General features: G+C 33.6%; 1 protein-coding gene across 5 annotated transcripts in view; it reads right to left on the minus strand.

Annotated features, from left to right (window-relative positions):
• The window catches only part of MMP16 (matrix metallopeptidase 16), a 352,530-nt gene that overhangs the window by 107,581 nt on the left and 230,249 nt on the right, over window positions 1–14,700 (minus strand). For all 5 annotated transcript variants that reach the window (XM_082433981.1, XM_082433978.1, XM_082433977.1 and 2 more), the window contains one exon: window positions 12,553–12,764. In XM_082433981.1, the coding sequence (XP_082290107.1) occupies window positions 12,553–12,764 (212 nt within the window). The remainder of the gene's footprint in view (window positions 1–12,552; window positions 12,765–14,700) is intronic.

The raw sequence follows: 14,700 nt of genomic DNA on the forward strand, positions 1-14,700 counted from the left end.
TCATTTCTGATTTCATTTATTTTGGGACCTATCTCTCTTTTTCCTTTGACAGGTCTGCCAAAAGTTTACTAATTTTTTTTTTTATCTTTTCAAAGAACCAGTTCTTAGTTTCATTGATCTTTTCTGTTGTTTTATTTGTTTCTATTTTATTTATTCCTGCTTTGATGCTTATTATTTCTTTCCTTCTACTAACTTTGAGTTTTGTTTGTTCATCTTTTTCTAGTTCTTTGATTAGGTTGTTTATGTAAGATTTTTCTTGTTTCCTGAGATGGGCTTTTATCACTATAAAGTTCCCTCTTAGAAATGATTTTGCTGAGTCCCACAGATTTTGGATGGTTGTGTTACCATTTTCATTTGTCTCCAGAAAATATTTGATATCCATCTTGGTTTTTTCAGTGACCCATTGTTTGTTTAGTGGCATATTGTTTAACCTTCATGTATTTGTGTTTTTTTGCATTTTTTCCTCTATAGCTGATTTCTAGTCTCATAGCATTGTGGTCAGAAAAGATGCTTGATATAATTTCAATCTTCTTGAATTTATTAAGATATATTTTGTGGCTTAGCATGTGATCCTGGAGAATATTCCTGGTGCACTTGATAAGAATGTATTCTGCTGCTTTGGAATGGAATGTTCTCCATATATCTATTAAGTACATCTATTAAGTACATCTAATCTAATATGTCACTTAAGGCCCTTGTTTCCTTATTGATTTTCTGTCTATGTGACCTATCCATTGATATAAGTGGGATAGTAAAGTCCTCTATTATTATTGTGTTACTGTAAATTTCTCCATTTATGCTTACTAGTATCTTCTGCATGTATTTATGTGCTCCTATATTGGGTACCTTTATATTTATAATTCTTATATCTTCTGCTTGTATAGATCTGTTCATCATTATATAATGTTCTTCTTTGTCTCTTGTTACAGTCTTTGTTGTAAAGTCTATTTTATCTGATATAAATATTGCTACCCCAGCTTTCTTTTCATTTCCATTTGTATGATACACTTTTTTTTCCATTCCTTCACTTATGGTCTGTGTTAGGATTGAAGTGAGTCCCTTATGGCAATATATATATATATATATATATATATATATATATATATATATATATATATATATGGGTCTTGCTTCTTTTTTTTAATCCATTCAGCCACTCTTTTGATTGGAACATTCACTTCATTTATATGTACAGTAATTATTTATTGATATGCTAATCTCTTTCTTGTTTTTTAGCTCTTTTCCCTTTGATTTGATGACTCTCTTTAGTGTTATGTGTGGATTCCTTTCTCTTTTTTTGTGTTTGCATATATTATATAGTTGTGGTTTGTGCTTACTATGAGGTGTGTATATAACAATGTGTACATTACATGATTAAGTTAATGATCTTTTTAAGTTTGAATTCAATGTAACAACCTTTCATTTTTACTCCCTGCAACAGGTTTAATGTTTTTGACCTTATATTTTACAACTTTTTGTTTTGTGTATTCCTTAACTACTTATTGTGAATATAGACTATTTTACTAACTTTTTCTTTTAAACTTCCTACTAGCTTTACAGGTGGGTTTGATCTACTACCTTTCCTGAAAATTTGCCTTTAGTCATGGGATTTTTCTTTTCTAATTTTCATATTTCTAGTGGTCATCTTTTCTTTTCCACCTTGAGAAGTCCACTTAATATTTCTTGTAAAATCATTTTAGTGGTGCTAAACTCTTTCATTTTCTGTTTGTCTATAAAACTCTTAATTTCTTCTTCAAATCTGAGTGATAGCATTTCTGAGTAGATAATTCTTGGTTGTAGGCTTTTTCCTCTTATTACTTTAAATATATTGTGCCTCTCTTTCTGGCCTGCAAAGTCTCTGCTGAAATGTCAGCTGATTGTCTTATGGGAGTTCTCTTGTATGTAACTAATTGCTTTTCCTCGTTGCTTTTAAGATTTGCTCTTTGTCTGCATTTTTTGCCATTTTTATTATAATATGTTTATTGTGGACCTCTTTTGAGTTGATCTTGTTTGGGAATCTCTGTGCTTCCTGGACCTGGATGGCTCTGTCCTTTCCCAGGTTAGGGAAATTTTCAGCTGTTATGTCTTCATATAAGTTTTCTCTCCTTTTTGTCTCTCTTCTCCTTTTGGGAGCCCTATAATGTGAATATTAGTTACACTTGATATTGTACCCAAGGTCCCTTAAAACATCTTAATTAAATTTTTATTTTTTTCTTTTTTCTGTTCAGCAAGGGTGATTTCCACTACTCTGTTTTCCAGTTCACTGATCTATTCCTCTGTATATCATCTAATCTACCTGACTCCTTCCAGGGTATTTATTTCAGTTATTGTATTCTTCAGCTATTTGGTTCTTGTATATATTTTCTAATTCTGTTAAGCTTCTGTATGTCTGTGTTCATCCAGTATTCTCATTGAGCATCTTTATGATCATTATCTTAAACTCCTTATTGGGTAGAATCTTTATCTCCATTTTCCCTAGCTCTTCTTTGTTTTTATCTTGTTCTTTTGTTTGGAGCATATTCTTCTGTTGTCTCATTTTGCCTAATTTTCTGTTTTTATTTCTATGTACTAGGTAGTTTGTTAATATTTCCTGATCTTGGAAAAATGGCCCGATGTTGGAGATGCTATGGGGCCCAACAGTACACTCCTCTCTGGTCACCAGAGCTATATACTCTAGGGGTGCCCCTATATGGGCTTCATGGGCCCTTCTGTTGTAGTGCGGACAAGTACTATGGCTCATTAGTAGGTGGAGCTGCCCTCTAACTCATTTGGCTATCAGGCTCTGCTTCATACTGAAGCTGTCAGCAACTGGTACCCTGTGCAGCTGGCTGCCTGGCCTGAGGAGTCTCAGGGCTGCTGCCTGTCCACTGGTGGGTGGTGCTGGGTCTTGGTAGTGGGGGCCCAGGTGGTGGGGCCCAGGACTGGAGCCAGCCTGCTAGGGGGTGGGGCTGAGTCCTTGGCCCACTATTGGGGCTTGGTCCTCACACTGTTGTTGCTCAGCTCAGGAGATCCTGGGACTTCTGCCAACTGGTGGGTGTGTAGGTGAGCCCCAAATGCTTATAAGCTACAGGGAGGATTCCAAAATTGTGCTTGTCAGCACCAGTGTGCTTGTGGTAGAATGGGCTCCCCAGATGGTTGCAGCCTGCATCTATATCTCCAGTGGGAATCCCAGTTGTCACCTTCCCCTAAGGGGGACTCTCCAAGATCAGCACTTGTGTCTGCCCCAGGCTCTTTTCAAATTACTGCCTCTACACTCGTTGTCAGAGTGTGTGAGATTTTGTGGCATACTTTAAGTGCATAGTCTCTGTTTCTTACAGCCATTTTCCTCTCTCATACACAAGCCACATTTACCTTTAAAGTCAGATATTCTGGGGGCTCATCTTTCCATTGAAGGACCCCCAGGCTGTGGAGCCCAATGTGGGGATCAGACACTGCTCCTTGGTGGAGAACCCTTGAAATTGTGATTATTCTCCCATTTGGGGGTTGCCTACCTGGAGCTGTAGGTCTTGACTCTATTGCATCTCCACCCATTATACCCATCTGGTTGTGGTTTCTTCTTTAAAGCTTTAGTTGCTGAAAATCTTTTCTTCAGGTTGTTCTCATTGATAGTTGCTCTGTAAATAGTTGTAATTTTGGTATGCTCATGGGAGAATGTGAGCTCAGAGTTTTCATATTCTATCATCCTACCCACACCTCCCACTGTATACTTTAATAACTTTTGACTACCTATATTTTTGAAAATAATATGGCTTCCCCATTATTTAATGTACTACAGCCTTCACAGATATCTAGCTTTTGTTGTGCAACTCTATTTTGAACTATTATATGTGTATGCAACATTATCACAATAGTACACATTTTAAAAACCACTCACAATTCCATCATTTAAGATTTGTCGAACATCGCTTTTCTATAATTTCTATGCCTTATCAACACACATATTTCAAATACTGCAATTCATGATACATAAAATTTTATGTTTTACTATTTTGTTTGTGTTTACATTATAATCATGTCCCATTGTTTCATATATTCTCTTTAATTCACCCTTCAAGTCATTGCATTACATTCCATTAAGTTGATGTACTATTATTTGCTACACCACTACCATATTACTGAATAATTTTGGTTGCTTCAAACTTTTTTTCCTATTGGCAAGAAAGCTGTAATAAATACCATTGTTCATTTTAGACTTACTTCATTATTTTGGGATGAATTGCCATGCATGGGATTACTAATTTGGAATCTATGCATATTTCCTATTTATTGTAAGAGATACTAATGCTCTAGTTTAAACCTGAAATCTTTTTTTTCCAATTTTACCTATAATTATGTAAATAAACACAATATAATGCACTGAAACTTTAAAGTATCATAAGAAGCACATATAGAAGAATGAACAAAACATTCAAGAACCTCCCTCATAAAAGTTAAATGCAGACAAGACAGGTTAAAAGTAAAAACATTAATCATTTAATAAATATATATTGAATGCTGCCTATGGGCCAGATACTGCTAATTAATTTTAATCCTATGAGTTACTTTTTTATGTCAAGAAAATTATTTTTCAGTTATATTCTAAGTGGTTATTAGGCTATATTTCAATTTTTTACTATGGTTCAGAATATCTTTCTTAACATTGTTAGTAGTTGTAATTTTTTCCTGTTGATTTTCATGGAATTTTTCAAGTAGATTGTTACATAATTTACAAATAATGAGAGCTTTGCACTCTGCTTTGTTTTAGGTATTTATACATGTTAAGACTGTCTTGCAAAAGATAAAATAAACAGGTGTTTTAAGAAATTTTGAAGTGCTGACTCAATGTTTAAATTACTTCACATAACTTGCAAAGCAAACTGATAATCACAATACTGCTAACTGAAAGTTTAAAAAGGGAATGGAAAGAATAAAGTTTCATTTTTGCGTTACAGAAATATGAGGTCAAAAGTTGTATAGTCACACATGCCAAGTATGAAGGAAAAAATTGGGAGAAGTGCTGTTTTCATAACTTCTAAAATTAAAAATAAACCCTACCTTTATGTGCAATATAAATCTTGAACTAAACTTACATTAAGGTTAAAGTGATTTGAACCATTATGGTGAATATGCGAACTTTCTTTGTAAAACTCTCAATATAAAGATATAGATTATGACAAACATGGAACAAGAAAATATATATCTTTGACACTGACAATATTTAGATTATTACTAATTGTAGAATAGGAAGAGTCATATTGCTATGGAGTGAAATGGTCTTTCAATTAGCTCACAATATATTTTCAAAAAACATTTTTGCATGACTATATAGGATTGCCTTATTCATACTATAAATTAATAACAAAATAAAATGTACATGATAAAACATATTTTAGTCTCCAAAATATGCACTATATATATATTTTAAATGTTCTGTTTTATATTATTAATAAAAATAGTTTTATTGAGTCTAAAACAAGTATCCAAATATGTGGTTAAAATGTTCATGGTTACCCCAAAATAAAGTGTCTAGAGAAGAAATTGGAAACTCAGGTGACTATGACTCCATTCTACTGAATTCTTATATATGTGCCGCAACAGCTTAAGCAGTCAGAAATGTCAATAAAAAAATTTAAATGTTTCAAGGAGTAAATTTTAAATCATAATTAAATACAGGTATTTTGAAAAAAATAATATTGATGTTAAAATGCAGTATTACACATAATTCCAATTGCTGCCTAAAATGTTTACCTAAAATATTTGAAAGACTACGATTTTGTGGTGCAAGGAAATTTTATTTAATTCTCTGCCTATACTGTGCTGGCAATTTCTCACTTTGTTCTAATGTGAGTCTAGCCCCAGTTACAAAGTACTACTAATATTATCAGGTAATACTTCCTGGCAGTACAGAATTAAGCTCTGACTCAGAGTAATTTTAGATTATTCTGTTCTGTGCAATTTCTCTAAGTATTTTTGTTTGTTTGTAAAACACTTTTTGAATACTCTGCTAACAAAATATTTTTAATCATTTTATGGAGTCATATGATACAAACAACAACAATAAAAAAGTATTCCATTCCTTTCCCTTATATCTTAAGAATTAGAGCCATTTTTTGTGATCTTTATTCAGCTAAAAGTTACGTTTTAAGATAATTTCAAATAGCATGGGAATTTGAGTTAATGAATATAATGAGTAATTCAAAATACCAAGTCTGTTTTGCTACATAATAGCTACCATTTTCTGAACTTACTACATACCTATGGTGGAATTTATTAGCCATTGTGGAATGTAAGTTATTTAACAAATATTTATCATCTACTATGTTCAGAGCACTGTGCAATTCAGCAGTAAATAAAGGAGTAGATACAGTGCTTGCTTGGAGACTGTGACAAGAAGGATCTGACTCCAAGTTTATCTCTAACGTCTAGAGATAAGAGTTTAAGTATTATCCTATACTGATGTAAACAATGACACACCACTGTGCAATGGGAATGAGTGCCATCGTTAAGTTGAGAGCTGTGAGAGAATTCATCCAACTGTAAAAGACAAATCAATTCTGTGGGGTCACAGAAATGGCACAAAATTTATATAACTCACAATAAACATTTTTGAATTTCTACAAATATTGTTCCCTTTCATATATCTAGCCCCATGTGGACCTATGTAAGAACAGACAGTTTGGACAGTACTAGAGGTTGGAGATAGTCTTCTGACTTTTACAAATAGCAGCAAAAATCTAGAAGATAATGTGAATATTTGGTATTTGATAGGGAAAGACCTGCAAAGACAAGAAAGCCTGGCAAGTTCAAGGAACAGAGGGGAGACAAGTGTGTCTGGAACCGAGTGAGTAAAAGTGATTGGAGTAAGAAAATGGAGGTGATATCAGAGGGGAGAGTGAAAGGGGCTGATCATGGAGCCTTGTGGGAAACTGAAAGAAATTTGTTTTTTTCCCCCAACTTTATTGCGGTACTATTGACAAATAAAAATTGTATATATTTAAAGTGCACAACTTGATGATTTGATATAAGTATACATTGTGAAATGATTACCTACAATCAAACTAATAAGCATATCCATCACCTCACATAGTTACCAATCTGTGTGTATGTGTGTGTGTGTGTGTGTGTGTGTGTGTGTGTGTGGTGAGAACACTTGAGATCTACTCTCTTAGCTAATTTCAAGTAAATGATGCATTATTAACTATAGTCACCATGCTACTCCATCTTATAAGTGAAATACATCTTATAAATGAAAGTTTTACCCTTTGACAAACATCCCCCATTTCTCCACCCCTCAGCCCCTGGTAATCACCATTCTACTCTCTGTTACTATGAGTCTAATGTTTTTACATTCTACATATAAGCGAGATAATGTAATATTTGACTTTTTGTGTCTGGCTTATTTCCCTAAGCATAATGTTCTCTAGATTCATCCATAGCCTCACAAATGGCGGGAGTTCTTTCTTCTTTTAAGGTGAATAATATACCATTGTATATATATGTATATGTATACATCACACTTTCTTTATCTACTCATCTTGTTGACACTTAGGTTGTTTCCATACCTTGGCTACTGTGAATAATGCTGTAATGAACATGGGAGTGCAGATACCTCTTTGAGATAGTGTTCCCCACGCCCTTTGGATATATACCAAGAAGTGGGATTGTTTGATAGGAACCTTGGCAGACATTGAAGGGTTTTAGACAGTGTGGTTATATGATCTGATGCATGATTTTACAGGATCATTCTGCATGCAGAACTGACATTAGGCTGGAAGGATGGGGCAAGAGAGGAAACAAGGGAACGAATGTGGAGGATATTCCAATATGAAGGTGAAATGTGATGGTACCTTTGACTAGGACTGTAGCATTGGAAGGGGAGAAAAGTAGGTGGATTCTTAATATGTTTTTGAAGGAATAGCCAAAAGGATTTGGCTTTATCCTTAAGTTTTATTTACTAAATAAATGGGAAGATGGAGTTGCCCTTATTTTGAATGGAAAAAAAAGAAGCAGAGGAGTAGGTTCATGAAGGAAGATCAGTAGCTCAAGTTTAAGTATGTTGAATTTGACATCTGAATGGAGAGGTCAACTAGGAACCTTAATATGAAACTCTCAAGTGCTTCCTCACCTCACTTCTCTGAGCCTATAGGTCTGTATGTTGGATCTTTGAAAGCTGACAAAAGATATTCAGTGATTTTGACATTTGGGTTTTCTTCTTACTCTGGATCACACTGCTTATTGGTAAGTTACCACCTGGACTCCACGGTTATTTCTATTATCTTATTATTCCCAGGCTTAAGCCGATATTCTCTTAAGTGTAAAGGGCCATTATTGTTCTCTGTCTTGTGGGCTTCAATTTAAAAGAACCATTTCTGATTGATAATTACATGTTGTCCTTTCCCTGACAAAATTTAAGCATTTTAAAGGAAAAATCATATTTTCAGCTTTTAATTGCAAAAGTTCAATGGCATACATACAGAAAAGACAAAATATACCCTTGAAAAATTGAACAAATATTCTGTGTGAGTAATGTGATATAGTTATACAAGTGATGTGAGAAAGGCACAGTTCCAGATTTCAAGGACAATAAAATTGAAACAGGAATATTCAACAAAGGAAGAAAATTTTAAAATAAAACAAAAATGAATGAAAGGAGCAAATATTGCTCCATGGGAGATGTTTAGCATAGAATAAGAAACAAATTGACATTAAATACCAAGAGATTATAAACTACTGAATAGAAGAGTCACAAAGTTCAATTCTGATCAATTGAAAGGAGTTTAGTCACAAATCAACATTATGGAAATATAATTTATCTCTTTGAACAAGTATCTTTCTTCTCACTCTCTCATATAACATCTCTTCTTTTATGAAATAAAGCTATATTACAAATGAAATTGGATCATACTTTGTACTTACTAGACTTGGTTAAATGTACTTTCAAGGAAAGTTAACTAGTGTTAATAAATTTGTTTCTATGGAAATAATAATAACTATGATTCTTCAGTAGAATTCAGTAGGTGGTTGTAAGCGAAGATGGTCATATTTAAGAACAAATCATTTTGTGACAAATGAACAGACAAAAATTTGACAAAGTAAAAGGAACCAAATGATTTCTGTTTTTTTTTCTTTCCTTTCCTTTTCTTTTTTTTTTTTTGGATAAATGATGACATGCTTTCTTTACTCAGAGCTGTGAGCTTGGTTTTCTATATTAATTGGGAAGACCCTTTACTGTACTTCCTCGAATGCCCTTCCATACAGCAATTATACTCCAATAAAGATGTTTTAAAAAAAAAAGTACTTAGGTTTATGTTTGTCTTCACTCCTGGAGTATGAGCTCCATTAAGACTGGGTGTTGCTTTCTATTCACACATCCTGAGGACCTGGTAAACTACCCTGGGCATACATACTCATTATATGAAAGAGGAGATGAGTACAAAAATTGTAAAGAAGATATCGTCTACAGAACTTATTCTCAGAAAGAGAGGCAGGGCTAGTGAAACAAAGAAATTAAATGCAGACAGAGTTTAGGAACTCTGTCCTGCAGCGAGTTTTGATTAAGGAATCCAAGGTACCATGAGAGTTTAGAGAAGCAGGCCTTACTCATGTTTCTTTTTCTTTTTTTTTTTTTTAACATCTTTATTGGAGTATAATTGCTTTACAATGGTGTGTTAGTTTCTGCTTTATAACAAAGTGAATTAGTTATACATATACATATGTTCCCATATATCTTCCCTCTTGCATCTCCCTCCCTCCCACACTCCCTATCCCACCCCTCTAGGTGATCACAAACCACCAAGCTGATCTCCCTGTGCTATGCGGCTGCTTCCCACTAGCTATCTGTTTTACGTTTGGTAGTGTATATATGTCCATGACACTCTCTCACTTTGCCACAGTTTACCCTTCCCCCTCCCCATATCCTCAAGACCTAAATTTAAGGCCAGACACTATCAAACTCTTAGAGGAAAACATAGGCAGAACACTCCATGACATAAATCACAGCAAGATCCTTTTTGACCCACCTCCTAGAGAAATGGAAATCAAAACAAAAATAAACAAAGGGACCTAATGAAACTTAAAAGCTTTTGCACAGCAAAGGAAACCATAAACAAGACCAAAAGACAACCCTCAGAATGGGAGAAGATATTTGCAAATGAAGCAACTGACAAAGGATTAATCTCCAAAATTTACAAGCAGCTCATGCAGCTCAATAACAAAAAAACAAACAACCCTATCCAAAAATGGGTAAAAGACCTAAATAGACATTTCTCCAAAGAAGATATACAGATTGCCAACAAACACATGAAAGAATGCTCAACATCATTAATCACTAGAGAAATGCAAATCAAAACTACAATAAGATATCATCTCGCACCGGTCAGAATGGCCATCATCAAAAAATCTAGAAACAATAAATGCTGGAAAGGCTGTGGAGAAAAGGGAACACTCTTGCACTGTTGGTGGGAATGTAAATTGATACAGCCACTATGGAGAACAGTATGGAGGTTCGTTAAAAAACTACAAATAGAACTACCATACGACCCAGCAATCCCACTACTGGGCATATGCCCTAAGAAAACCATAATTCAAAAAGAGTCATGTACCAAAATGTTCATTGCAGCTCTATTTACAATAGCCAGGACATGGAAGCAACCTAAGTGTCCATCAACAGATGAATGGATAAAGAAGATGTGGCACATATATACAATGGAATATTACTCAGCCATAAAAACAAACGAAACTGAGTTATTTGTAGTGAGGTGGATGGGCCTAGAGTCTGTCATACAGAGTGAAGTAAGTCAGAAAGACAAAAACAAATACCGTATGCTAACACATATATATGGAATCTAAGAAAAAAAAAAAAAAAGGTCATGTTTCTTTATACACTTTCTTTGACCTTGAAAATAGTGGCCACTGCATTTCATTTGAGAATTGGTCTGTGTGCTTGTTACTCATCCCTGATTCCAAGAACCAGCCATCACAGGATCTCATTTTGTCAATCAAGAGCACTCACTAATCTCCCACAATGTGCAGAGCAAAAAGTTTGTAAAAATGATCATTAGACATGAAGATACTGGTCTCTTCTGAGATTGGCAATCTAATTAGTCAGACAAGAAAAATGAAATGAATGTACCCAGAGTCAATTTCATGTCTTATTCTCAGATAAAGTTGGCACCACTTTGGTGATATCACCATGATATCAAGGTATAAAGCTTGGATGTGGAAATTCAGCCAAAACAGTGAAAAAAAAATCTTTCAGTTGTCATTTGGTGTCTTGTAGAATAAACAAATTAATGCATTTTGTGTTCATTTCAACTAGTTGCCGTGGGCTTAGCCACAATGAGTAATGAGTATATGTGTATATCTATATATATGTATATATAGATATACACATATATATAGTAAGCTTTTTTTCTTTACTCCTTGAATCTAAGTTTATTAATCTACTTAAATTAAAGGGGAGATATCTAACTAATTATTGCAGGGCATTTATAAAATTCAAAAATCTATTTATGTCTTTGTAGAAAAGCATTGATTTTTTTCCTGGAAAGTATGATGCTCTTGTGCATATTATATTAAATCCAAATCTTAATTTCCAATAAAGTAAATAAAGTACTTGGCCTATTAAAAATTATATAATATCTATATTTTCAAAGTATGGCCTCTAGTAGATAGGATAAGTAGGGCAATATTTCAATATTTATTGATTCATGTCTACTGAAAAAGAGAGCACATTATTTTATTTTTAAATGGATGATATTGGTAAAATGTAGCTATTTTAGTGCCCTAATACCAACATAAATCTTACATTTTTCATTCATCTTTAAGATTGGTTTACAAATATTGAGGGGAAAATATTTTTCAGTATTACATTACATTCACTTTTTAGTATTATATAATTTATTTTGATACACTGTTTTTTAGTGTTATTGTTGGAGAACTCAACGTCACTGAAAAGCACATTTAGCAAAATGTAAAATTAGTTTTAGCTTGTAACCTTTTAAAAAACAATGTAAATTAGATAGCTATAAATGCGTGCCTAAAGAAAACAACATGTATATGTAAAATCAAAGTGATGGTCTCATAGAGGAGATTTAATGTAAATGGCTACCAGTAGACCCTGAACAAAATGATCAATACTCCTCTTAAAAAACAATGCTTTAACTGTCTAGTGAAATTATAAGGATCTCATAAAGATGTGCAAACCAAAGTTAGAGTAGCTGCAATACGCCTAAAAGTGGCTAAGCTCCCAAGCAAATCATCCCTATTAGTTCCTATTCATGATTTAAATTATGCTTTTTTATCTGTTCATAACATGCAGCACTTTTTAGCCTCACATTTCTAGGCATTTTAGCTTTTGCTGACATAAATGCATTCCTCAAATAGAATGTTACAACAATCTTCTGCTAGACATTTAAGCCCATTTGTGAATTTTATTTTAAGATACTTTTTTTGAAACTTCTAACTGTGAGAGGTCTGGGAAGGTGGTGTTAGAATGAATGAGAACTTGTTTTCTAAAGCGACACTGTAGACATTTGATCTACCGTTAAAAAAAAAAAAATCACAGCTTCCTACCTTGAAAACAAACATCTCACGGCGAAGAATAGCTAGAGTGTTAAAGTTCCCATCACAGATGTTGGGTTTGGCTCCAGGATAGGAAGGTCTGCCAGTGGGAGGCCGGGGAGGTTTGGGCCGGTCATTCTTCCTTGGGTCAGCTGGAGGATTAGAGCGGTGTGGGGGCACTGTCGGTAGAGGTCTTGTTGGTGGAGGAATCTTGTCAGGTGGACCTTTTGAAAATATGAGGACAGCACTTGGCTCACTTAAAACTGGAATAGTGCTGGAAAATATGCTACAGAGGACAATCACTCATCAGTGGAGGGTTCAGACTAAGCAAGCTAAGAGGTCTTTAAGATTGTATACTTCCTGAAAAAACAAACCATCTTACCCAACAAACCATTGCCAAGTCTATCAGAAACTGTCTTTATTGTGCTGAATTCTGGATCCAAGTAACTAGGCCTTTGTTAATTTTTAATGATTTTTAAAATAGCTTCACCACAGCCCTTATTGGAAAGTCTGCTTTCAAATCTTTTTTTTGGAAGTAGGTGGTGTATTAATCATAAATAAATTAAAATGAATACTGGAACCATGCATGTAAGCTCCACCAAAGTTAATCCTAGATCTTGATAGATGATTCTATGCAAATATTTCTAATATTGTTAATAGTTCATTAACAAATCAAAGTTTATTCTATCCCTATGTATCTAACTGTATTTTATCAACTTTTCCTGACTTTCATTATTTTCTTCTAATGAAATGTCTTGACAAATTGCTAGAAGAGTGTTTCATTTGAATACTGAATCTAAAACACCTATTGATTAAAACACCACTAGTAAAATATTAATGTAAAGAAGTATTTCTAAAAAGAGGTTTCTAAATCAAGCCAAATTTTTTAGATGTAATTTGGTACAGATGTAAAACATCATTCCTCAAGGGATTTATGTTTTTAAAAAGAAATACAGAGCTGTTCACACTTATTATTTAGATATGGAAAGAATACTCTTTTGCAGACCTTCAGTCTAGACTACTAATTCATGAGGTCATGAGAAAGAGCCTCCTTTCAGTTAACTACTTTGGCAGAATTTCTGATGACACACACAAAGGCATAGGCTAGCTCATTCAACATATGAGCTATTTAGTTTTGAGTCCTGGACATTTCTCTTTTCTCAGTATCCCCCAAATAAAGAGCAGCACAAAAGTTGACCTTTTCTCCAAAACGTATTTTAACCTTGAGAGAATGGTCAACACTGAGACATTGAAATTGAGAAACTCATGAATGCAAAAAAGATTAGTGAACTTAAACTATGATATTTTAAAATGCAAATGACATCTTCTGAATACTGAATATTATAGACAGCACACATTTGTTTTTGTATTGTAAAATGAAAGTTTCACTTCATTAATTTAGTAAAGCGTATTCTCTATATGTAAATAATAAATGTCAAGTTCTTAACAATTTTGTGTGAAATAAATGTCTTTATAAAGGTCAGTGGTCCTATTGAGGGAGTTAGGATTATAGTAAATATGTGTAATAGTCTTTCTTCCTTTTGTCTTACCTTGCATTCATTGACTGAATCCCATAAATTAAAATTATTTTACTCTACTAGAAATTTACTGTGAATTATGTTTAGTAACTTAGCCATTTGTTACCTTTTACCTCTTAGTCAATAATTACATGTTTTTGAGTTCATTTTGTTACATCCATCACACAAGAGTATTTTCAGCATTTTCCAAAGTGATTTGTCTAGCATCTATCTACCATCAAATATCATAAACTGAGAATCAATCTGTCAGCTTTTACCAAAGTCTCAGTATCTTATATGAAAGTCTTCTATGACTCATTGTTTTTATTGGTTATATTCATTTATTACATTTTTACCCAAATTTTAAATACTAAAGCTTCTCTGACCTTTACTATAATTTTAGGTTTCAATTAAACTCAGTAAGAAAATTTTATCAGTGCCTAGACTTTCCCATTATCTGCATATTAAGATATCTGGGATTATTGCCAACCAAACTTGATTGATAGAAGACTTTTGTCAATAGATTTTTTTTTCAGTATTTATCTCTCTAATATACTTAGAGCATCTATCTCAACAAAGAAAACACAGCAGAAATTCTGCACTTCACTATAGGGTTAACCAAATAGAATCAGTGGTAACCTAC

Source organism: Balaenoptera physalus, assembly GCF_965194825.1.
Source record: "Balaenoptera physalus genome assembly, chromosome: 17".
NCBI classification, from domain to species: domain Eukaryota; kingdom Metazoa; phylum Chordata; class Mammalia; order Artiodactyla; family Balaenopteridae; genus Balaenoptera; species Balaenoptera physalus.